This window comes from Xyrauchen texanus, chromosome 8 (genome assembly GCF_025860055.1).
Source record: "Xyrauchen texanus isolate HMW12.3.18 chromosome 8, RBS_HiC_50CHRs, whole genome shotgun sequence".
Taxonomy (NCBI): Eukaryota; Metazoa; Chordata; class Actinopteri; order Cypriniformes; family Catostomidae; genus Xyrauchen; species Xyrauchen texanus.
In genome coordinates, this window is record NC_068283.1 from 39,312,390 (window position 1) to 39,337,302 (window position 24,913).

The 24,913-nt window shown below is 38.1% G+C and overlaps 4 protein-coding genes across 4 annotated transcripts; 2 read left to right on the forward strand and 2 right to left on the reverse strand.

Moving 5' to 3' along the window:
* Nucleotides 1–1,310: 1,310 nt before the first annotated feature.
* On the forward strand, nucleotides 1,311–8,488 carry LOC127648387 (NADH dehydrogenase [ubiquinone] 1 beta subcomplex subunit 10-like). The gene is made up of 4 exons (XM_052133051.1): nucleotides 1,311–1,517; nucleotides 2,433–2,568; nucleotides 6,277–6,416; nucleotides 6,704–8,488. Exons 1-4 carry the CDS (start codon nucleotides 1,370–1,372, stop codon nucleotides 6,787–6,789), a joined length of 510 nt encoding a protein of 169 aa, XP_051989011.1. The 5' UTR covers nucleotides 1,311–1,369; the 3' UTR covers nucleotides 6,790–8,488.
* LOC127648386 (40S ribosomal protein S2-like) lies at nucleotides 8,362–12,045 on the reverse strand. Its single transcript, XM_052133050.1, has 7 exons — nucleotides 11,885–12,045; nucleotides 9,477–9,566; nucleotides 9,283–9,390; nucleotides 9,007–9,180; nucleotides 8,772–8,931; nucleotides 8,564–8,655; nucleotides 8,362–8,485 (listed from the first exon to the last, which is right to left on the reverse strand). The coding sequence occupies exons 1-7, from the start codon at nucleotides 12,017–12,019 to the stop codon at nucleotides 8,405–8,407; spliced, it is 840 nt and encodes a 279-aa protein (XP_051989010.1). The 5' UTR covers nucleotides 12,020–12,045; the 3' UTR covers nucleotides 8,362–8,404.
* Nucleotides 12,046–12,973: 928 nt separating this feature from the next.
* On the reverse strand, nucleotides 12,974–18,399 carry si:ch211-139g16.8 (immunoglobulin superfamily member 6). The gene is made up of 6 exons (XM_052132433.1): nucleotides 18,270–18,399; nucleotides 17,643–17,987; nucleotides 17,232–17,329; nucleotides 16,747–16,800; nucleotides 14,915–15,016; nucleotides 12,974–14,751 (listed from the first exon to the last, which is right to left on the reverse strand). The coding sequence occupies exons 1-6, from the start codon at nucleotides 18,340–18,342 to the stop codon at nucleotides 14,698–14,700; spliced, it is 726 nt and encodes a 241-aa protein (XP_051988393.1). The 5' UTR covers nucleotides 18,343–18,399; the 3' UTR covers nucleotides 12,974–14,697.
* A 1,574-nt stretch (nucleotides 18,400–19,973) lies between these two features.
* kdelr2a (KDEL endoplasmic reticulum protein retention receptor 2a) lies at nucleotides 19,974–23,954 on the forward strand. Its single transcript, XM_052131870.1, has 5 exons — nucleotides 19,974–20,193; nucleotides 20,997–21,097; nucleotides 21,245–21,403; nucleotides 23,021–23,273; nucleotides 23,577–23,954. Exons 1-5 carry the CDS (start codon nucleotides 20,103–20,105, stop codon nucleotides 23,609–23,611), a joined length of 639 nt encoding a protein of 212 aa, XP_051987830.1. The 5' UTR covers nucleotides 19,974–20,102; the 3' UTR covers nucleotides 23,612–23,954.
* Nucleotides 23,955–24,913: the final 959 nt, after the last annotated feature.

The window sequence follows — 24,913 nt, forward strand, 5'->3', positions numbered from 1 at the left end:
AAAAAATGCAATAATTGAATTCCTCACAAAAATCCTTAAACAGGTTCCTTTTTACTGGCAGTGACCTCTACAGACATTATAAAAGTGTCAAAAGTTACATTACATATTAATTCACGCAAGCTATTTATTTAAGTCTTTATATGTAGGTCTTTAAAGAGGAGTTCAGACTTTAAGCAGCCTCTAAAATACTTTCAAAAAGTAACAACAGAAAAATATTAGAGTTTACAGGCAATATAAGCTTATTAAACGATAGTTCAACCAAAAATGTAAATTCTCTCATCATTTACTCAGCCTCATTTCATCCCAGATGTGTGAGTTTCTTTCTTCTGCAGAACACAAATTAAGATTTTTAGAAGAATATTTCAGCTCTGTAGGTCCTCATAATGTAAGTCAACAGGGTCCAAAACTTAGAAGCTCAAAAAGCACATAAAGGCAGCATAAAAGTAATCCATAAGACTCGAGTAGTTTAATCCATGTCTTCAGAAGTGATATGATAGGTGTGGGTGAGAAACAGATCAATATTTAAGTCGTTTTTTTACTATAAATCTCTACTTTCACATTCTTTTCATTTGTTGTTGGTGATTGCAGTATGTCGCCACATACTGAGCAAGAGGAGAATTTATAAGAAAAAAAGGACTTATAATATTGATCTGTTTCTCACCCACACCTCTCATATCACCTCTGCGTTTAGTTTAGTCTAGTCTATCGCTAAACGAAATGAACACTTTTTTGCTAATCTTAAATATTTTGGAGTGAACTATGTGTTAGTTCACTACGATAAACTAGCCGTTTTATAAGAGAGGTATTTTGCGACATGCAGATGCCAGTTTACGACTCTCCCTGTTCATTTGTATCGTATCCGTAAACAGTTATTTACTGTCGTAACATGCTAGTTGACCGTTACGCGCTCTCTTATTGTTGATACGGTGCAGAACAATTAACCAGCTCTGGTTAACTAAGGTTTTAGTGCTTTCTCATCATGTTCAGTCAGCTTAGTTAAAGATGTGATGATGACAGACAAATAAATGCCTTTTGTTTTTTAGTTTTATTCAAATGCACCGTTGTACATTTATTTCATGAAATCAATGTAATGAAAACTAGTGGCAGACAAAATTGCGTGTAACCTTTTACATTTGACCTAATCATTTATCAATGAAATAAAGAATAAAAACAATATTTGACGATTTTACATATAAAACCATTACATTTACAACATAGAGCCACAAAAACAATAAAGACACGTTTTTCCTTCGCGTTAATTCATCGCTGCTGACCTTTCGCCATGTTGTATGAAGAGCGCATGCGCAATGTGGGGATTTAAGGTCGAGTAAAGGTGTTTTGAAATTTCCCTTCTAGTTTATGCCTGAAAATGCCGCGAGATTACGATAAAGATGTGTATCCCGAGCCTCCCCGTCAGACTCCAGTGGTGGATAAGCAATCGGCACTGCCAAATCCAGCGTTAATATTGTCAAAGCTCTTTTACTACTCTGTCGATCTGCCAGTAACCACATTAAGAGGTAAGATCCTCTGTGCACTTGATATTGTTTACATCGGCTTTGATCCACCCAGATGATATTGTATCGAGTATTAGTTGTACTGAAAAATGGTCCCATATAAAACGTTCTGGAAGTTTGTTTGTAAAAATAAACCCTAAACACAACCATCATAGAAGGTTCTGTGTAAACCTCCCTGCAACGTTCTAGGAACGTTAGTTTGTGGTTATTAAAAATAAAATCTAAACAACCATTATAGAATGTTCTGTGTAAACCTCCCTGCAACGTTCTGGGAACGTTAGTTTTTGGTTATAAAAATAAAACCTAAACATAACCATTATAGAATGTTCTGTGTAAACCTCCCTGCAACGTTCTGGGAACGTTAGTTTGTGGTTATAAAAATAAAACTTAAACAACCATCATAGAAGGTTCTGTGTAAACCTCCCTGCAACGTTCTGGGAACATTAGTTTGTGGTTATAAAAATAAAACCTAAACAACCATTATAGAATGTTTTGTGTAAACCTCCCTGCAACGTTCTGGGAACGTTAGTTTGTGGTTATAAAAATAAAACCTAAACAACCATTATAGAATGTTTTGTGTAAACCTCCCTGCAACGTTCTGGGAACGTTAGTTTGTGGTTATAAAAATAAAACCTAAACAACCATCATAGAAGGTTCTGTTTAAACCTCCCTGCAACGTTCTGGGAACCTACAAATTTGTGGTTATAAAAATAAAACCTAAAAATAACCATTAGAGAGCCTTCTGTATAAACCTCACTTAGTTTCACTTAATTTTTTGTTTATTGTCATTCTAGGTAATGGGCTTTATTTTATTATTTTTTTATTTGCCAGGTCCATAGTCCAAATAAATGACAGGACACCGAAAACCGGTTGTAACCCCTGATTCTTATTTTGTGATTCTGTTTCATGTGCTACCAGGTGTTATCGAGGGCATCCAGGGCAATAAGTCCCAATACTTCCATCAGAAGTTCCGTCGTGTTCCAGAGCTGACCGAATGCCAGGAAGGAGATTACCTGTGCTACTATGAAGCCGAAATGCAGTGGAGGAGAGACTAGTATGTTACATCCACAAAAATTAATATGGCTGTCCCAGGGCCATTGTGAGAACGTTTCGGGCCAGTTGATGGTTGATTGGGCCAGTACTGCGTTGTCGCTAAATGTTACTAATGTTGCAAACTCAAATATTCTGAATTCTGTTATGTATTAAACATAGTTTTGGCGAATTCTGACGATTCAAACTTCTCACCACAGGTAACCAAAGTATTTAACTGGCCATCATACAAGTTTTTGCAGAAATAATCATAATACCATTAGTAAGAATGGCCTAAAAATGACAAAAATCAATGTTCGTTTTAATAGTGGTGGGGGAAAAAATTGTTTCAGCGATGCTTCAGCTCGATTCTTTCTCAAACGATTCTGAATCGATTCTAAAAAGAATCAGAATCGATTCTGAGTTCAGTTTAAACTGCGGCAGCACAGTGACGCACGCCAGAGACCGATATATGCGTGTTAAGGGCATGCACTAATGTCTAGCGCACAAACACGACTGTTTACAGACTAGGTGTATCAAACACATGATCATTTGTGTCCGAATGAAACTACGATCCAACGGGAGAGTTTATTCATGATAGTATGCCAAAAAAAAACATGAAAAACGAGCTTGCACCAGTTATTGCACTGATTTGCACAGGCAGCGGTTCGTGAGATGTGGGTGATGTTTTCATTTTAAAACAAATTTCCGATGCCTTTCTCTACTCTTACGTGCTCTCCATTTCATTGGCTTTGAACTTGAATTACATCCAACTTGAAATAGGTCAGGTCTGGATTGGAAGGTCGGTCAGAAAAGATGAATGTATCCCCTGGATGTTATGTAGAGCATTAATAAAAAATGAAATGATGAAAAACAGCAGCAAAGATATGCTAACTGCCTTGTAGTTACAACACTAGTGGCAAACATTGATCTGATAATGAAAAGTAAACACATCAGATGACTGCTAAACATCTATTTAATGCATCGAACAGCCTGTTTACCAATCGCACTAATTACGTCTGGAGTTTGCATCGGGGCAGAACAAGTAACTTACACTAGAGAGAGGTGGTGACTCGCGTTCAGTCATGATCCCATCTTGGCACTATTTCACAGCAGACCCTTCGTCTTGTAAATGTGAATTGTGAGCTACGTTTGATTACATGCAAGCTTGATTGTTCTTTCTTAGTACCCTGAATGTCTTCGTCCAATTTACCTGAATCTGAATATAAAACCTGGCCCTGGGTAGCTCAGCAAGTAAAGACGCTGACTACAACACCTGGAGTCGCAAGTTCGAATCCAGGGCGTCCTGAATGACTCCAGTCAGGTCTCCTAAGCAAACAATTGCCCTGGTTGCTAGGGAGGGTAGAGTCACGTTGGTGTAACCTCCTCGTGGTCGCTATAATGTGGTTCTTGCTCTCAGTAGTGCGCGTGGTGGGTTGTGTGTGGATGCCGGCGGAGAATAGCGTGAAGCCTCCACGCGTACTATGTCTCCACGGTAACGCGCTCAACAAGCCACGCGATAAGATGCGCGGATTGACGGTCTCAGACGTGGAGGAAACTGGGATTCGTCCTCCGCCACTCGGATTGAGGCGAGTCACTAATTGGTAATTGGGCATTCCAAATTGGGAAGAAAAGGGGAAAAGAAACAATCTGAATTCATGCCACCTACATTTGAATTTAAATTTTGATGTAGTTCAAGTTCAAACTGCTTATTCAATTTCTAGTAAACATGTTCAAATTCAAGTCCCATTGGCACCTATTTAATTCCATACTTTTGTTTATTGCCAGTCACTCGCTTGTCAGGTCAGTGCACACACATGCTGATAAGGGTTTGAAATCCTTCATAGCGTTTGCGACAGGGTCGTGCGATCTACTCGTAGAGCAAACAGACGGAACAGTGCATACGAGACGTTTGATACATTTCTGAAGCAACAACTGCGCTATTTAAACTGCTTAACAATCACATGTGCAGGTGAGGAGAAGCTGAAAGCTGCACTCTCATAGAGATATATCTCACAGCAATGTAACCCACAATAGCTATGTTTCCATCCAAGTTGCGAATTTCATTTAAATCAAAATATTGCTAAAAAAATATGCGAATAAAACCACGTTTCTATCCCATGTGTTCAAAAGAACAAAACTGTCACTTAATAAAATACTCGCGGCTTAGATCACACAGACAAAACTTTCAAAATAACTTTTTCTCCCGTCTGGGAGCGACAGCGTGTCACACACACACACACACACACTGGGAGCACTATGTATGTGCTTTCCTCCCTTATGTCTTAACCTAATATTTTTCAAAAGTGTCAATAAACCTGCTCTTCGGCACAGTCCAAGTTTGTATTTGATTGATTTGCTTTGCAAACTCTTTGCTGGCTTTGGATGTTCAGGACACCGTTCTTTCAGGATGACCAGAGCAACGTTTCATATGTCTTGAATAGGTTTCATTCAAGCTGTCAAACCACAAAAAGACATACTTGTACTGAAAATACGTTGTGTAGGTTATATGAAAGAAACACAATATATTATCCGGTGATGGCTAGAGTAAATAATCTGTGTCCTTTGATCATTATTTGGGTCAAATTTAATGGCAAGCTATGCGATTTGTACTCCATGGCGCTGCAGAATTTTGAGCAGCCTTCAAAGTTGTAGCTAGGCGCCGCGGACAAATGGCAAGCGGCGGCGTGTGGACGTTCATATATTTTTTTTAAATGTTAGAATTCGCCATGTCGTCCACCAGACACGTCCGGTGTGCGACCCTGTTAAGTAAAACAAGACTTGTGCTGAGTATCATGACTTTCAAATATTGATGCATTCATGCATGTTTTAATTTACACAGAATTAAAAGCTGAAGTTTGACATTTCTGTGCCACCAAACGGGATTGCAAAAATAAAGGTTGTTTTCAAAAACAGCTTTCCAAAAAAAAAACCCTGTATGCCGCTGATCAAACAGACAGTACTGACCCCAACTCGCGTCGTTGGTCGAGTCAATGTTGATGTCTCTCTTGAGACGGGTCGCTAAAAAAATTACGTTTTCATAGTGCCACAGAGACACAGTGTTTACAAGAAAATGTACCTATTAATGGCTTACTTATAGTTGTCTCTGCATATAAAGCTGGGATAGGAGAAAGCATATCTGCTTTAAAGGTGCTTTTAGTGATTTTTTTCATGGAAAAGTATACAAAACAAGATATTAATGAAATAAGTGTCCTGAGATTTCTCACTGGTCTCTGTGACAGCTGTAGATTTTGTAAACAGCAAACAAGAATGTGTCTGCAGAATCACAGACATTGACGCTTTCCACCTGTCAGTCAATCAATTTGCTCGTTCTCATAGTGTTGTGTTTGAAGTGAGGCTATTATTCATGTTTGTCAGGTGAGGGCGCTATTGTGCCACTGTTGAATTTGACAGCCACAGGAAGAAACTATGCTGCTCTTTTGCTCAGTTTTGGTCTAAAATGATGTTTGGAGGGTGGGGTTTTGGAATGAGGGGGCGTGGCTAATTCAACAGGTCAGTCATGTGAAAGCTTCAGAAAGCGAAGATCGCTTACAGCACCTTTAAGCCTAAAATCTAAATTTGCCTTGCTAACACTTATATTTTGAGGAAATGCAAGCCTAGTATTAACATTAGAAGCATAGTATGACATAATCAAGTTCATATATTATGAGGTACACCTTTTCTGCACTGGCACACATGAAGTAATCTTTTATTTATTATATTGTTTCTGCAGTAAAGTGGATCAGGAGATTGTGAAGGCAATCCAGGAGCGTCTCAGGGCCTGCCAGCAGCGAGAGGGACACAGTTACAGACAGAACTGTGGCACAGAACTGCAGCAGTTTAATCAAGTTTCCAAGTCCTTTCAATCACGCTGTGAGTGTCCGCTACTATCATCCTGATACATGTAATATGCAAAACTAAGTTCTGTTTGAAACATGCAGATTTTAAAACTCTTAGAGAGCAATATTTTATACTACAGTATATTTCAAATATCACTTGAAACAGGCAAGAATTGACAGATAGTACCTGACCGTGAGAAAAGCCGTTACGGTGATTTTTCTAGAATGCTTTACAGTTGACAATGAAACAAAAATGACGTTCATGTATTTCAATGTACAGTGGCTCATTTTCAGGTTATTAACATTATTCTTGTCTTCCAGATGGGGATCTTGGTGCATACGCCAGTGCAAGAAAGTGTTTGATGAAACAGAAGGAGAGAATGATGGAAGAGACAGAAAAGGCATAACATTTCCTCTGCTTGATCTCGCTCTCATCTATGTATCAAAGTGTAAAATAAAGTTATTCAAAAGTGACTTTGTAGTGGTTGTTTTGGCTTGATATGGAAAAATGAAGTTTATTACTTTGCACTTAAGATCTGCGTTACACATTTTAGGTTGTTTTAAAGGTCAAGTCAGTGTTTTATTTTTAGATAATTGGTTAAAGGATGTAATTTTTGAAGAAATTAAATTACACACGCACTTGAGATGCAGAAAAGCTGCTTGTACCTTGTATTTTACTTTATGGATCATAATATGGACGGGACAGGCGATACTTGTATTCAAGGCAAGAACTTTTTGCCCAGCACGTTTAGATTTTTAATGATGTGAAAATGATTGTAATAAACGGGCTTCTTGTTTGAGCACCTTTAGATCAGGTTTACACTGACTATATAGTGGAGGTCCAGAATTTACACCCAGCTAATCAAACCAGAATGATCATTGCACTAAAATTGGATTGCCTATATTTCAAGTGATGTAACAGAAATTGGACAAATTATACTGCCAACATTAACTTGAAGCCATAATGCCAGCAGATGTAAAACCAGAGACTCACTAATGGTCAATCAATATATCAGTTTCACCAATTAAACTGTGCCGATAGTTGCTTTTTAGAACGATCACGTTATCTCAAATATAAACAATGATTTTTGCATTTTATTCATGTTACTTGAGTTACACTTCAGATTCTACACTATAACAGCAGCCTCTTAAAGTGAAATAAAAACACTGACGTCTCGTGGGGATTTGCTGCATCCAAATCTGTCATAATTGACATTATTCTTCCATAATTTTAACCTAACTTCAATGCACATTTTGATAAGATAATCAAGTTTTATAAATAGAAGCTTAGGGTAACATGTTTGGCAACATGCTCCATCAGCACACTGTGTCTCAGACTTGATATATTTTCAATAACAAACCTAATCAATTAAACATTTACACATTTGGCCGACGCTTTTATCCAAAGCGACTTGCAGTGCACTTATTACAGGGACAATTCCCCCGGAGCAACCTGGAGTTAAGTGCCTTGTTCAAGGACACAATGTGGCTGTGGGGATCGAACCAGCAAACTTCTGATTACCAGTTATGTGCTTTAGTCCACTACGCCACCACATAAATATATATACGCACACTAAAAGATTGTGTAGCCTCTAAATGCTCATCAGAAAAACTTGTAACATTTTATAAATAGATCTTAAAAACGATCGGCCAATTAATTGGTTATCTGCCTTCTCCACCATCTCATTTATCTGTATCAGCAAAATCCACTGTCATCCTCTACCAGAGACCACCATTGTTTTTCCCTCTCAAATGAGAGATTACCATAATCCTAAATTTTACCAATGGACAGAAAGTTGTCTGTCCATTGAGGCCATTATGCAACAAGTGAGCTTAATCAGAAATCTCATATTGAAAACTTAAAAATCCAAAACCCATTCTAGAATTATTTACTCCTAGCATATCTTTTTAAGAGAAGTTCAACATATATTTTTGATTGAAGTTGGGAAGTTTCAAACAATGGAACACGCATTCATAGATGGGTTTTCTGTCTGGACTTTATTTCAAACCATTGTACAAAGTTTAGGAGGCTGCTGGAAGATCTCCCTGGGTTCTCTGAACAGAGACCCTTGTGTGAGTCTTGGCCAGATGATCAGTAAATTCCTGAAACAAGAGAGATAAACTTTAATTCAAAGAATCAAATACACTTTGAAAACTATAAAAATGCTACAAATGTCATACCTGGTAAGGAGACTTGGCAAACACGGTCTCCTTCCAGAGATCAGGGGTCAGGTAGCTGTAAGTCTTGGAGATGGCATCGAAGGTGGCCTTGGCTGCAATGACAACACAGGAGTTGTCAACTCAGAAACAGTGGTTTATATTTAATATATTCTACTTGCTAATAAAGCAGGGAGAACCTGTACATCAGTCTTCTATAAAAGGCTCATACCAAAGTTGCCCAGGGTGGCGGTACATCCCCTTGCAGAGGTGTAGCAGTCATCGATACCAGCCATCATTAGCAGTTTTTTGGGTACAGGAGCAGACACGATACCAGTACCACGGGGGGCGGGAATGAGCCGTACCAAAACTGAACCACAGCGACCAGTCACCTAAGCAGAAACATCATGTTTAGTCAATCAGAACAAATGTTCAAATTCAAACAGAGGCTTTAACAGACATCTTACCTTGCATGGCACAGTGTGTGGTTTGCCGATCTTGTTACCCCAGTAGCCTCTTCTGACGGGAATGATGGACAACTTAGCCAGAATGATGGCTCCGCGGATAGCTGTGGCTACCTCTTTGGAGCACTTCACTCCCAGACCAACGTGGCCATTGTAGTCACCGATAGCAACAAAGGCCTGTAAAATTTGAGGAAATGTGTCAGGGCCCAAGTTTTCCAATAGACTGCAAAGTTAAATGACAAGTATTGAACATTCAATAGGGCAAAAATAGGAAGTCACCTTAAACCTGGTGCGTTGCCCAGCTCTAGTCTGTTTCTGGACGGGCATGATCTTCAGAACTTCATCCTTCAGTGCTGATCCCAGGAAGAAGTCAATGATCTCAGACTCCTATGAAAAATACAATGGCTGAGTTTCAGAAAGAGCCAAGCATCATCACAACACGTTGCGGAGTTCAAGACTTGCAAATTTAGTACCTTGATTGGCAGAGAATACAGGTAGATTTCCTCCAGGGTCTTGATTTTCATATCCTTTACCAGGCGACCAAGTTTGGTCACGGGCACCCACTAAATGAAAAACGAAAAATTGTTATCATCATAGGACATAGCCAGTGTAAATTGAAGTACAGGAATGCAACATGTTAGTAAATATGGATGGGTAAAAATATCGATTTTCTAATGGATCGCAATCTTCATTTTTAACGATCTCGATTCTTAAATCCCAAGATCAACCTTATACCCCATGCACCATACCTCCACTAAAATGCCAAGTAATCACCCAAGTTTGCAACCAAATTTTGTGCCATGTGGCTACAATGTATATATTTGACAATGAGCTGGTAAATGTTTAGATTTCCCTCACCAGTAATTGTGAAGTTTAGTTGTGAAGTATTCAGCACAGAGATCCTTTCAATGCATGTTGAATGTAAAAGTTGTAATTGAATTCCAATCATGCGTACCACAGATGAGGTAACGCAATTGCAATGGCTTACAGAGGCTATTAGAAATGCCGGTTTTCTTAAAGAGACAGTACCGATTTTAGCACGTGTTCAACAAATAATTGTAAATCCTTGTAAATGGTACACATTATCAACACCATTTTTTATTTTATTTATTGAATTCATCGATTTGCTTCTTTTTTAAAAGCCAAAATGTGACCAAAATGACAAAACAATTTGTAAAAGTTATATTTATATAGAAGGCCCCCTGTACAATTAACGGCATTAGTGGAGATAATTATTTTTTATATCTATTTCAAATCGAATAGAAAGCTTGTAAATCAGAATCAAATAATCTGTATCAATACACAGCCCTATTAGTTAGTCTAGTGCAGGGGTCGGGAACCTGTGGCTCTTTGTTAAAAAAAAAAAATCAAGTGGCTCGCTGGGTGTCTCACCATTCACACATGGATCATTTAATATAGCTTTAAATGTTGGACAAAACAGCGCAAGCGCATAAACACAGCGCGCAAGTGAATTAAAACAGTGTGAGCACCATGACACAGTTCGCACGTAAAATGTAAACCTGCAGAACTTGCAAATCCCAAACTTGAGCACAAAAAACATGATTGTGCACACAAATTAACAACTCACGAGCAGAAATAACCAAACCGCGAGTCATGATAAGTCTCACACACACGCGCGCGCGCGCAGATCTGAACATACGCTGAGCTTTTTGCTCAAGTATAATCTTAACCGCACTTATAGAGAATATAATAAAAGCAATACCGTTATTACAGTTAATCCAAAATTACATGACAGTAAATGTAATAACAAATTATTAATGATTTTTTGGATTATTATAGAGGATTGTGTGTACAAGTCCCAAATATGAATGCCTTGTCCATAGATAACCCACATTTCTAATTCATCAAATGGCCCATTTCCCCTAAAGTCAAAGAGACTCACTTTAAAATGATTTATAAAATATATCCGGTTGCTGACTTTCTTAGAAAGAGGTTTAAATTGGAAGTAGATCCCTGTGTGTATTTTGTGAGGCAGCTGATGAGACTCTGGAACACTTGTTCTTGTTATGTCCTAAGGGCAAAAGCTTCTGGTCTGATTTACTTAATTGTCTGTCATTTAAGATTGATGTGTTGATTGGGGGTGTTCACTGTACTTTTCTGCAAATCGCAGCGCCGTTTTGTTGTCCGTTCTGCATAACGCAGCTCATATATATTCAGAGGGGAACTGGCCCCCCACAGTGAGTCTGGTTTCTCCCAAGGTTATTTTTCTCCATTAACCAACATCTGATGGAGTTTTTGTTCCTTGCACAGTCGCTCGCCTTCGGCTTGCACAATGGGGTTATATATACACACACACACACACGTATTTAATTTCTATACACATTTCCCAATCATATCTAATCGAACTACACAATGATCAATCTTAAGACTTAGTAGATATTACGGTTTCATTATTTGTTTTGTTAATGCATGATTTTCTGTAAAGCTGCTATGAAACGCTGTGTACACGAATAACAATGACTTGACCCAGCACAAAAGGGAAGTGAACTTTTCATGTTCAGCTGTAAACTTCAGTAATTTTATGAAAGCCAGCACAAAACAGTAAATTATTAGTTTGTGCTATGGCACTTTCAAAAAATGCATCAACCATATTTTTTTTATTTTTTAAATTGGCTCCTTAGTGAAAAGTTCCCTACCCCTGATCTAGTGGATATCCAACATGCAAGTACAGCTGAAAACCAATAAAACCTTGCAGCTCTTAATGTGCAAACATATTCTACACTCAAGATCCTGTACTGATAATACACAGAAATTGACACTTTCAGTATAAAATGCATAAATGCATTTGCACTTTTGGCATCTGTGATGAAGTATTAACCTATGACAATTCAAAGAAATGCTAAATATGTGGACATTTTACCTCCTTATCCTCAGATTTGCCTCCCCGGGCACCGCGGCCTCTTCCACGGCCTCTGCCACGACCACGACCGCGACCCCGGCCGCCAGTGCCGAAACCTCCGCGAAAACCTCCTCTACCACCGGCGTCGTCCGCCATTTGCTAGAGACACCATAAAGAGTCTAATTAACAACTAATATATTACACAACATAAAAATACAAACGTGTTTAATATCAGATTCATGTTTAGTACAGGTTGCTAAAATAATCCCAAATTCTCAGATAACGTGACATGGCAGATAGAACGCAGCATATTCATGTATAAAAATAATTACATGTATGTAATACTACAATTAACATGAATCATATATAACGCAAATTATTAGTAATAAACGTTTGGCTTCACCGTTGCCACCATTTTCTTTAGATAATCTCTCAATAACGCCGTAAAATGTCTTTCTGCTCAATACATATATTTAATATCAGTATTAAAGTGTTACTAAACGGCACACACATAACTCCGTTATAGTTATTATGCTTTTTACTTTGAGATTGCGATGATTTAAACAGATAAAATTAAGCAATCCCTGATGCACATGATGACTTACGTGATGTATTCAGGAAGAAGAAGGCCGCACGAGAGTTCGCGAGGTGCTTATTCAGAGCGAACCCTCGCGATATTTCGTGTCAGCTGTTGTCATGACAACCTCAGAACTCGAACTCGAACTCAAAGCGTAATTTTTCACATTTAAAACATAATTAGCTCATAATTTCACACGAGAATGCCAGTAACAGCACTCATGCTTATGTTATAATGAAAGGACATAACCTCAAATTAATGTATTTGATTTAATAGGCTAAATAAAAAAATTTTTGAGAAAAGACCAACAGAAAGAAATATAGGCGGGGGATGGTACTGTTTGTATAATTAGAATATAAATACTAAATAGGCAATTTGTAAATGAGTTTTTTTTAACCATCTATGGCAATCTGGTGCATTGTATTTATCTGTATTGATCCGGAAACAAATTATGAATGTCATCAGGTTTTTACAGTAACTAGCTGGCAATATTGTTGCCAGTATGTTACTGTAGAAAGCACGGTAAGGTCTAATAGTGTATGTAACTATATCTTCGTCTCACTTTGCCAGTCTTCTTTTAAAAACTGATTTGATTTGTCCTGTCTCTCTTTTCAAAAAGTATATATTTAAAGGAAATCTTCGGGTTCAACACAAGCTAAAAAGAATTCCATCTTGGCTATCCTTTATTTGATAATAAGCAAAAATCGCATTAAAATTTTTCTCCCAATTCAATTCCCACTACTTAGCAGGTCCTCGTGGTGGCACGGTTACTCACCTCAATCTGGGTGGCAGAGGACAAGTCTCAGTTTCCGCTTCTGAGACCGTCAATCTGCACATCTTGTCCAGTGGCTCATTGTGCATGACACTGCGGAGACTCACAGCATGTGGAGACTCATGCTACTCTCCGTGATCCACTCACAACTTACCACACGCCCCACTGAGAGCGAGAACCACTAATCGTGACCATGAGGAGGTTACCCCAAGTGACTCTACCCTCCCTAGCAACCGGGCCAATGTGGTTGCTTAGGAGACCTAGCTGGAATCACTCAGCACACCCTGGATTCTAACTCGCGACTCCAGGGGTGGTCGTCAGCGTCAATCCTCGCTGTTTTCACTGTTTGAAAGGTATAGCCACAAGACATAAAGGATAAATGTGTAAACATGATTTTATCTATTACATTTACATTTATGCATTTGGCAGACGCTTTTATCCAAAGTGACTTACAGTGCACTTATTACAGGGACAATCCCCCCGGAGCAACCTGGAGTTAAGTGTCTTGCTCAAGGACACAATGGTGGTGGCCGTGGGGCTCGAACCAGTGACCTTCTGATTAACAGATATGTGCTTTAGCCCACTACGCCACCACCACTCCTGTATCCAATTTTATAACTTTGTTGCCATGACGACGTAACGCCGTAAACCCTAAAATGACAATTTAAACAACTTGCAGCTCAAATAATACACTCGTTTTACCAGAAGAATTCATGCAAGTGCTTTTATAACATTTGAAGCTTCACATTTCTGCCTTTAAACCCTCCAAAAATGTGTCCCCATTCACACTTCCATTGTAAGTGCCTCGCTGGCGCTGCAACCTCGATTTCCACTATGACCAGTCACTTTCGGTTGTTATTCGATGAAATCAGTCCTTCAAAACATGCGTAAGTACAAGTAGCTTTAAATGAAATTAAGATAAAGATGAGAGATAAGAGAAAATAAATGGGGTCACTTGTTGAATGGTTTTTTTATTACACTAAACCATCTGCCCCCCTCTCTTATGAAATAATCTTTATGCCCTTGAAGAACAGACAACACAAAATCAAAACTGAGGGGGTAAAATGCCTCCATATGAATCCGTCCCTACAAATAACAATAGCTCCAGTAGCTTTAGTTTAAATACATTACACATAACAAATGAAGTCAATTAACAATGTAGTCTCAAATTTATCAATGCAAAACAAGATGACTCACACTTTTGAGTGGAAAACTTTATGTTGTCGCCAACAGAGACATCACAACATGTAGCAATGTTGTGTTTCCCAGCCACAATTTTACAAAATGGGTTTTATTTCTTAACTAAAAATAACACACGAGTAAAAGCGTGAGCATTATTACGAAATGTCACATACAATAATGCGGTCAACTGAATTTTGGCATTGCACAGTCCTTTTTCTTGAAGTGGAAGTTTCCAGTTTTGCTTTCAAGCTGATGGTTTTGCAGATCAGGGGGACAAACATGGATCAGAGGTTTAGTTGTGTTTCACTCATCAAGATTTTGGTAAATATCTTCACTCTTGTCCTGGGTTTGAGGATACTAGGGGAGATTTGAAGCCAATTTAGATCATAGTAAGCACTTTTTGTCACATTGAACAGCAAACTTGCCAGCTAGAAATTGCACTAGGATGTGTTCAGTACAAATAAATGCATGTTTGCTAAAAAAAAATGCTTGCAGGTTATAAAAGAGTAATGTGAAAAACCTTTTCTTGCGAAACTTTGTATTGAGCCCGAATTTTGTCACTGAGGTTCCTCTTGCACAGTTCTTGCACCACACCACTGAAAATCACTTGTTTAGCTGAGTCCTGTTAACAACACGAATTAATACATTTAACACATTTTGAGACTATTATATCATTCAAGTTTAATAAAAAACACTGTTGTTAACCATTACTGTATTTAAAGGGACAGTACACCCAAAAATGAAAATCATTTCATCATTTATTCACCCTCATGCCATCCTAGATGTTTATGACTTTTTTTCTTCTGCTGATCACAAAGATTTTTAGAAGAATATCTCAGCTCTGTAGGCAAGTGAATGGTGACCAGAACTCTGAAGCTCCAAAAAGCACATAAAAGCAGCATAAATGTAATCCAGATGACTCCAGTGTTTAAATCAATGTCTTCAGAAGTGATATGATAGGTGTGGGTGTGAAAAAGATACCCATTTGTTTTTAATTTTTAACTATTAACCTCCACTTTCACTTTCAGATTTGTATACTTTGTTTTACCCGATTCACATTCTTCGTGCATATCGCCACCTACTGGGCAGGGAGGACAATTTAAAATAAAAAGGACTTAAATATTGATCTGTTACTCACCCACACCTATCATGTCACTTCTGAAGACATGGATTAAACCACTGGAGTCTTATGGATTACTTTTGTGCTGCCTTTATTTGGGGCGGCTGTGGCGCAGGTGGTAGAGCGAGTTGGCGGTTCGATTCCTGGCCCACACTACTCCATGTACCGAAGTGTCCTTGGGCAAGACACTGAACCCCAAGTTGCTCCCAATGTTAGGCTAGCACCTTACCTGACAGCTCTACCATCATTGGTGTGTGTGTGTGTGTGTGTGTGTGTGTGTGTGTGTGTGTGTGTGTGTGTGCGTGTTTTTGTGATTTACGAGGACAATTTTGTAAGTTACAAACTGGTAATTACAAGGTTATTATGCTATAAATGTGATTTATGAGGACATTTGTAGTGTCCCCATAATTCAAATCGCTTAAAAATCATACTAAACAATGTTTTATTGAAAATGTAAAAATGCAGAAAGTTTTCTGTGAGGGTTAGGTTTAGGGGCTGTGTTAGGTTTAGAGGATAGAATCTATAGTTTATACAGTATAAAAGTTATTATGTCTATGGAAAGTCCTCATAATGATAGGTAGACCAACATGTGTGTGTGTGTGTGTGTGTGTGTGTGTGTGTGTGTGTGTGTGTGTGTGTGTGTGAATATAAGTGCAGACCATTTATGTGATTTTTAGAGCTTCGAAGTTCTGGTCACCATTCACTTGCATTGTTTGGACCAAAAGAGCTGAAATATTCTTCTTAAAATCTTAATTTGTGTTCTGCAGAAGAAAGAAAGCCATACACATCTTGGATGGCTTGAGGGTGACTAAATAATGAGAGAATTTAAGTTTTTGGTTGAACTATCCCTGTAACAGGTTAAATAATTGTAAAACCAGTAAATTACTATAATATAATCGTACAGTATTTAACTGTAATATGAATTGCAACATGTGACATCACTCATTAATACCAGTAAATTATTTTTAATATAACAGTAAATTGCTGTAATTGTACATCAGTGTGGATCCCACAACGTCTTTTCCCTTTTCCAAATTACAGTAAGTTATTGTACAATTGATATTTGTACAGTATACACCTCAGCTACCAATTACAGTACTAATCAGTAAATTACTGTACACAACAATTGCAGTAGCTTACTGTTATCAGGTGTTTACAGTAATTAGCTGGCAACAGTGTTACTGTAAAAAAGCACGATAAGGTCTAATGGTGTATGTGAACTCAAACTATACCTTCATCTCGCTTTGCTGCCGTCTTCTTTTAAAGACTGATTTGATTTGTCCAGTCTGTCAATTCCAAGAAATACATTAAAGGATATGTTCCGAGTTTGAGAATAAGCAAAAATTGCAGTTACATTAAGACACTTACAATGGAAGTGAATGGGGCCAGTCCATAAATGTAAAGTTATATCCAACTTTGTTGCCATAACAACGTAATGCTGTCAACTCTTAAACCCTAAAACGACAAATGAAACAACTTCATAGCTCAAATAATACAAAAATGTACGTAAGTGCTTTTATAAAATTATAAGCTTCACATTTCTGCCTTTAAACCCACCAAAAATTGGCCTCATTCACTTCCATTGTATGTGCCCCACTGTAACCTCGTTGTTTGCTTCTTCTTCTTCTTTTATTTAAGAAAAGGAGGGACAATTTAGTGGTTGTGTTACATAGTATTGTAACATTAAAATATCCAGAAAAAGTAACTTTAAATGTACCTTTATGCAGATAAGAATGCCCAAGACGTGGAGACTGTACACAATCAGTAGGACAAGCAATGTCAATAAAAGTGCTTGACGGGTGTTAAAGCCCCTCTCTGGATACAAAGCGTCACAGTTTAATTAAAATAATTACATATATAGATACAATATCCAAACATCAATTCTAGGTATAATTTTCAAGGGGTTCTTTCCTTTCTAAAATCCAGTTTAAAGGCCTGTTTAGCATTTGATTTGAATATTTTTAAACACGTATTTGTATTTTTTAATCCTATTGATTTTATTCATTTGTCTTCCATTTTTCTCCATATCAAATCATTCCTGCATCCATAATTTCTTATTATTTTGTCTCAGCTGCCCAGCACGTGCATTCAACTCTTAAAGCTTTCTAAATAAAATAACTTGACTTACTTGACACTTTTAAAGTGGTTCCCTTTCCAATCGCCTGCGCCCCGTTATGCGCCACATCAAGCAGAGCCGCTGCACAGTAATACACACCACAGTCTTGTGTTGACAATGAGTTGATTTTCAGATTCTGATCTTCCAGTGTGTATTTGACTGAGTGGTTTGTTAAATCAAGCTGGTGCTGAGAGTCTTTCCGGAACACATACCAAGAGATGCTCAGTTTGTCCGGTCCGTGACCTGGGCAGCTTGTTATGTTCAAAGAGCAGGGAATAGAGACAAACTGTTGCTCTTTTCGCCTCATCACATTATTCGACTGTTGGACATCTACCTTGCATCCACTTATGGAAAGAACTGGAAAAATGCATCAGAATCAAAAAGATCTTTACTGGCTGAGCTGTACAAACACACAATCATTTGTTGTTGTTTACAGGAGCTCTTTTTACATAAAGTATATTATTTACAAGAAGATAAGATAAATAAACATGGAGTAAACAGAAAAAAAGTCAAATTGGGTGTAGTGTATTGCAACAGAATCAATGCATATGTACATGTTGTACTTATACATGCACATACAGTATATATATATATATATATATACAAAAGAAAAGTATAAAGTAAGACATTTTCACTCACCTGAGATAAAGATAAGAAATGTGATGGTTAAGAGGTTCCAGCTGATATCACGATATTTTGTGGGTCCTTTCATTGTTGTCTTTTCGTTTTTGTTTTGCAGTTTGTTGGATAGTCATCGGAAACAAAAATCTCAACTGAGAAATAAAAAAAGAAATGACTTATACAAAAATGAGAAGTGACATAGACCCATCCCCTCTCTGTCTTCCTTCCTATCAGATACTCTGTGTGTGACCGGTCTGTCTCCATTAGTCACATCTACTGCTTATTGTGATCTCATACATATTTATGTGTATGTCTTTGTCTTCTCAAGAGTGGTACTTGATAAAAATGCTTTAAAATGGTCCAAAATAAATGTGTATGTATATATATATATATATATATATATATATATATATATATTATACATTTATTTTGGACCATTTTAACAATAACTATTATATATATATATATATATATATATATATAATTTCTAAAATATGAATATCATTCTTAGTTTAATATAATATATATTTTTGAATGTTATGTAGGTACCCAACATTTCAGTCTAGGTTTTTAGATGACATTAAGGCGTTAAATGTTGGACAAAACAGCGCAAGCGCATAAACACAGCGCGCAAGTCAATTAAAACAGTGTGAGCACCATGACACAGTTCGCACGTAAAATGTAAACCTGCAGAACTTGCAAATCACAAACCAAAAAAATATGATTGTACACACAAATGAGCAAGTCGCGAACAGAAATAACAATGACAAGTCCCACACACGCGCGCAGATCTGATCACGCGACAGTTGGGGCGGGGCCAAATCCTTTCTGTTAACAAATGCTATTGGCTGTTGATTAAATGTCGCATCTCGTCGAATCTCCTGATTGGCTGTTGATGGACGAGGACAGACAGAAAGCGGGAACTTTTTGTTTTTTTACAAGAAAAAAATATACAAAACTATTTAGGGGAGAAATAAGAAATATACATCTTATACACTTAATCAATACAATTATTGTCAGTGTAAATGAAAGCAAAGCGTCCCCTACTCTATACTGAACAACAAAACGCAAACAACAAGTAAAGCTTAGCTAGTTTTTCTGGTCTCTGACCTGCTAAAAAATGCCCAAAAACCTCAAAAACCAGTCTGTTAGACCAGCTAAGATTGTATAAAAAAACAGCTTAAATCAATGTAAGATGGTTTGTTGGTTTTAGCTGGTTTCAGTTGGTCACCCAGCCTGGCCAAGCTTATGCTCTGCTACTTTAGCTGAGAGCTGAGAAGTGCCCTAAACCCTCTAAAACCAGTCTAGGAGATACGCTAGGAGCAGCTAAAACAGTGTAAGATGGTTTACTGGTTTAAGCTGGTCTAGCTGGTTTTGCTTAGAGGCCAGCTGATCTCCCAGCTAAAAGGGCCCAAAAACCCCTCTAAAGCAAACCAACTGACCAACCCGACCAGGCCCAAGCAGCTGCAGGCCGGGTGACCAGCTAAGACCAGACAACCAGCTTAGCCTGGTTTTATCTGTTTTATTTACTTACATGAATAATGCAATAAACTGTCAGTGGTGGCCAAAGCCATATAATATTATTATTATTTTTACAGAAACTATAGTTACCATCATGGCGATTTGTGTAAAGAGAACCAATGGGCATGGTCAACTTCACTTCCCAGCATTCATAGCGGTTTAGCTCTTGGCCACGTCACGTCCACAGGCCACGTCGCCCCTCATTCGCCATATTTCGTGGAGGAATGCGCTGGAATAGAGCGGCACTGAGCCGGTTCACAGTCATTTGAAACACCCTGTGCTCTGTTTAACCCCACAAATAAACAAAACAGCCATTGTGTGACAAACATCATGAATGTCTTTAGACTGACCGGAGATCTGTCTCATTTAGCTGCCATCATCATCTTGCTGCTCAAGATATGGAAGAGCAGATCCTGCGCAGGTGAGCTCAACTCACACAAAATATAAATGTCTTCTCACATTCTTCAAAGGCTACTTGAGCTGTTTTGAATGTCAAGAAAGCTTTTAGACTGTGTTGAGCTGTCAGGGTAAGTCTTATGAATGTATTTACCAGCATAAAGCATTTAAAACGAAGTGCAGACTGTTTGTTTATCAAGCAAGTGGGTTAGCTTCACTTGAGAGCTGCTGAATTCAATCTTGCTGTTTGATTAAAAATGCATTTAAAGTTGAAATGTGCAGATTTGTCGATATGTAGAAGGTTGTGGCATGTATATCTTAAGGATGCCTTCAAAATGCATAGCACAGGCTTCTTGCTTTCAATTAAGTCACTGAAATAGTTGAAAAGTTTAGTTATTAACTTTAGCAATTTAGGTATAGTGTACTGTACACAGCAGATTAAACGTATTCAGCAATATCTTGTAATCGAGATCATGCATTATCATGCTATTAAGCAATTTCAATATAACTTGCATGCTCAGATCTTGCATGAAAACTGATCTGAGAGTCAAAAAGGCACTAAGGATGTGTTTAAAGTGTTGTTATGCCTGCATAATGTCATGCATCCAAAGGTATTCCACCTATTATTTGCTATACATTCCTAAAATGCAATGCAATGCATTCCTTGCTTTGACGTGGCAGTGTGGCAATGCTACTGCATTGACATGGATTTTTGCCCCTACAGAGATATAGCAACTCTTTTGGAAGGTTTACTAGCTTATCTCAGTATTGTGCTGTAGTTTAAAGAATGGTTTAAAGGGCTGATTGCAAATGGTTTTTGCCCCCCAGGGATCTCTGGGAAGAGCCAGATACTCTTCGCCTTGGTTTTCACCACACGATACCTGGATCTCCTAACTTCCTTCATCTCTCTTTATAACTCATCCATGAAGGTAAGGGCTAGGAAAGAACTTTTCCACGAACAGTCTGAAACTAAACCATTGTGAATGTTTGTGTGTGTAAAGAAAACATGAATGCAATTACATATTGATACCTTGCATGGTTAATTTAGTCTTCTTGCATTTTTTTTATTAAAACAGGTTATCTACGTTGGATGTGCCTATGCCACCGTATACCTGATCTATGTCAAATTCAGAGCAACCTATGATGGAAACCATGACACTTTTAGATTGGAGTTCCTAGTGGTTCCAGTGGGAGGCCTTTCCTTTCTGGTCAACCATGACTTCTCTCCATTGGAGGTAGGAGACATTGAAAGATGCAAGCAAACTTTGAGACACTTGATCAAATTTTACTGTGCATTTGCCGCCTTTGTCTATTATAACTGTATTAAGACTATGTTAGGGATGAGGCAATAGCTTACTGTGCAATGTGCAGTATACTTTATATTCTGCCTACTACTATTATTCCACGATAAACGTTTCAGAAAGTAGTAGTATGCTGCATTGTTATGCCATGACCTCATCATGTTGCACGTGAGGGCACGTGAAAATACAAGTAACAACTGTCTTTACATTTGGCAGTCAAATCAAATATGACTTATGTTTTGGTATGCTGTTATCCAAATCAATTGGATTGCTTCAGAAGACGTGTATTAAACCACTGGATTGCCAAATTTCAGAAATGTCCTGGCTAAATCCTTTTTCTGATGAAAGATAAACATAAATAATGATGAAAGATTAGCTATTAAATGCCTGGATTGGTATTTGCTTAGTGATCCATTAATATGTAGAGGTTATTTTATTCACAGAAAAAACAGACTCCTACATTCAGCAAGGAAAGACACTGACTATCACACCTGGAGTTGCATGTTCGAATCCAGGGCGTCCTGAGTGACTCCGGTCAGGCTTTCTAAGCAACCTATTGGCCCGGGCCTATAGTCACGTTGGGTTAATCTCCTTGTGGTCGCTATAATGTGGTTCTCGCTCTCGGTGGGGTGTGTGGTGAGTTGTGTGTGGATGACCTGGAGAATAGCGTGAAGCCTCCACACGCGCTAGGTCTCCGCGGTAACGTGCTCAACAAGCAACGTGATGAGATGCTCGGATTGACGGTCTCAGACGTGGAGGCAACTGAGATTCGTCCTCCGCCACCCGGATTGAGACGAGTCACTACGCCACCATGTGGACTTGGATTGCATTGGGAATTCCAAATTGAGGAGAATAGGGGAGAAAATAATAATAATAATTTACAGATGGTATAACATTGAGAGCCCCACATCTCTGGGATTGAACCATTTAGGCATAAAGACACAAAAAGGAAAGTTTTTGTACTCTCACTATTTACATATGAAAGGAATTTGGAGTGGTGGTGGTGGTGTAGTGGTCTAAACCACATAACTGGTAAACTTGTAATCAGAAGGTCGCTGGTTCGAACCCCACAGCCACCACCATTGTGTCCTTGAGCAAGTCACTTAACTCCAGGTTGCTCTGGGGGGATTGTCCCTGTAATAAGTGCTCTGTAAGTCGCTTTGGATAAAAGTGTCTGCCAAATGCATAAACGTAAATATAAATGTACATAAAATGCAACAAGGGGCGCTGAAGTCAATTGATTTTCTGTGTAAAAATGAAATAATGCAAATAGACAAAAATGGTCATTTTGACCCACCTCTACAAAATAATAGATTATTCAGAAAATACTGATTCATGGCATGTAGGGTTGTAGCTTTCATCATATTTTTAATTTTTTCAACAGAAAAAAAAATCTGACCAAAAATAAATGTTGTGCCTGGGACCTCGGGTTGAGTTGACATGGAATGGCCTTTTTGTAATGTAATGTAATAATTATGTTATTGCTACTCTCATTGGTTACCAAATCAGGAAGTAATACATTATTTTTTTTTATCTTTATTTTGATAACAGATCCTGTGGACCTTTTCCATCTATCTTGAGTCAGTGGCCATCCTGCCTCAACTCTTTATGATTAGTAAGACCGGCGAGGCTGAGACCATCACTACCCACTATCTGTTCTGTCTGGGGGTCTACCGCGCCCTTTACCTCTTCAACTGGATCTGGAGGTTCTACTTTGAGGGTTTCTTTGACATGATCGCCATCGTGGCTGGGGTCGTCCAGACTATTCTCTATTGTGACTTCTTCTACCTTTACGTCACAAAAGGTGAGTTTATACGTGCCAAAATCTTAGTTGTGTCATGGGTGTCAAACAACATTAACTTTGTCTAATATTGACCTTCAGATAATAAAAAAGTCCATATTAAATAAACCTTAATTTTTAAAGGTGCACTCTAAACTTTACATTACAACTCTCCTAACATTAATGCCTACATTGTCTACAATTTAGGGACTTGTTTGGCATTAGTTCAGAGGATTGGCTTCCATTAAAGGTTATTTACAGTGATTAGACCAGGAAGACAAACAATCTACATGCTTCATTTTCTGACTTGTTCTATATGGTCCACAGTGTTGAAAGGAAAGAAGCTGAGTCTACCAGCTTAAGTGCCAAAGAACTGTGTCTCTATCAGACTTATAGAGGGCACAGGCCAATCATGCCACTGCAAGATGCCCAAGACAGAACGCATAACGCCAGCTCAATCACTGATTTCCTCTCCACCTGGACAGCATCAACCATCCCCTTACAGAAACGAGGACGTTTTTGCAGACTGTTCTTCTGTCTTTAGCATCTTGCAATTTTAGTTTTTTTCTTTATTGCTATAAAAAAAAAGAAAAAGAAGAAAAAACGTTTCTATATCCAAGGTGTATTGGAAAGATTGAATGGTGCATTACACACATTATCTCCAGTTATTAAATAAATCGATGTAAATTTGTCCAAGATTAGAAATGGTTCCCAGAGTGTTGAATATGTTTTTTGGTTTCTTCATGATTTAAGAGGAAAAAAATGAAATTTGTATGTTCAGAAATTCAGATGATTACATCCCACCCCCTTTTTCCAATGTACATGTGGCCATATCGCTCTTTTGCTTCAATAAGTGATTTAGCCACCAGTAAGTTTTCAAAAAGAAAACCCTCTATCAGAAATTTTGTCATTTATTTCAGATTATGTACATAACCATTTGTGTTGATACCCTCATGGAAACAAGTACAGTGCTGTGGAAAAGTATTTGCCCCCATCCTGATTTCTTCTGTTTTTGTGTATATCTCATACTAAATTGTTTAATTCTAACATAAAACAAAGGCAGACTGAGTGAACACAAAATACAGTTTTTTAAATGCTAATGTTATTTATTGAAGAACAAACGTTATACTATACCAACTGGGCCTTTGTGAAAAAGTATTTCCCCTTGATGATCTTCAAACCTTTTGGGAGAATGTTCTGTGGACTGATGAGTCGAAAGTGGAACTGTTTGGAGTGGGCTAGTCAAAGTCCAGACTTGAACCCGATTGAGATGCTGTGGCAGGACCTTCAATGGGCAGTTCATGCTCGAAAATCCTCCAATGTGGCTGAACTAAAGCATTTCTGCACAGAAGAGTGAGATAAATCTCCCCCACAGCGTTGTGAAAGACTGATCTCCAGTTATCTGAAGCGTTTGGTTGCAGTTGTTGCTGATAAAGTTGGCACAACCAGCTATTAAGTTTAAGGGGGAAGTTAGTATTTCACATGGGTGATAAAGGTGTTGGATAACTTTTTTAGCTTCAATAAAAAACATCTATATTTGAAAAATATTTTTTTTGTTTAGTCGGTTTGCCTTTGTTTTATGCTATATCTCATTTTAAGATCTAAAATCATTTAGTATGAAAAATCAGGTTGGGGGAAAGTACTTTTCCACAGCACTGTAAATA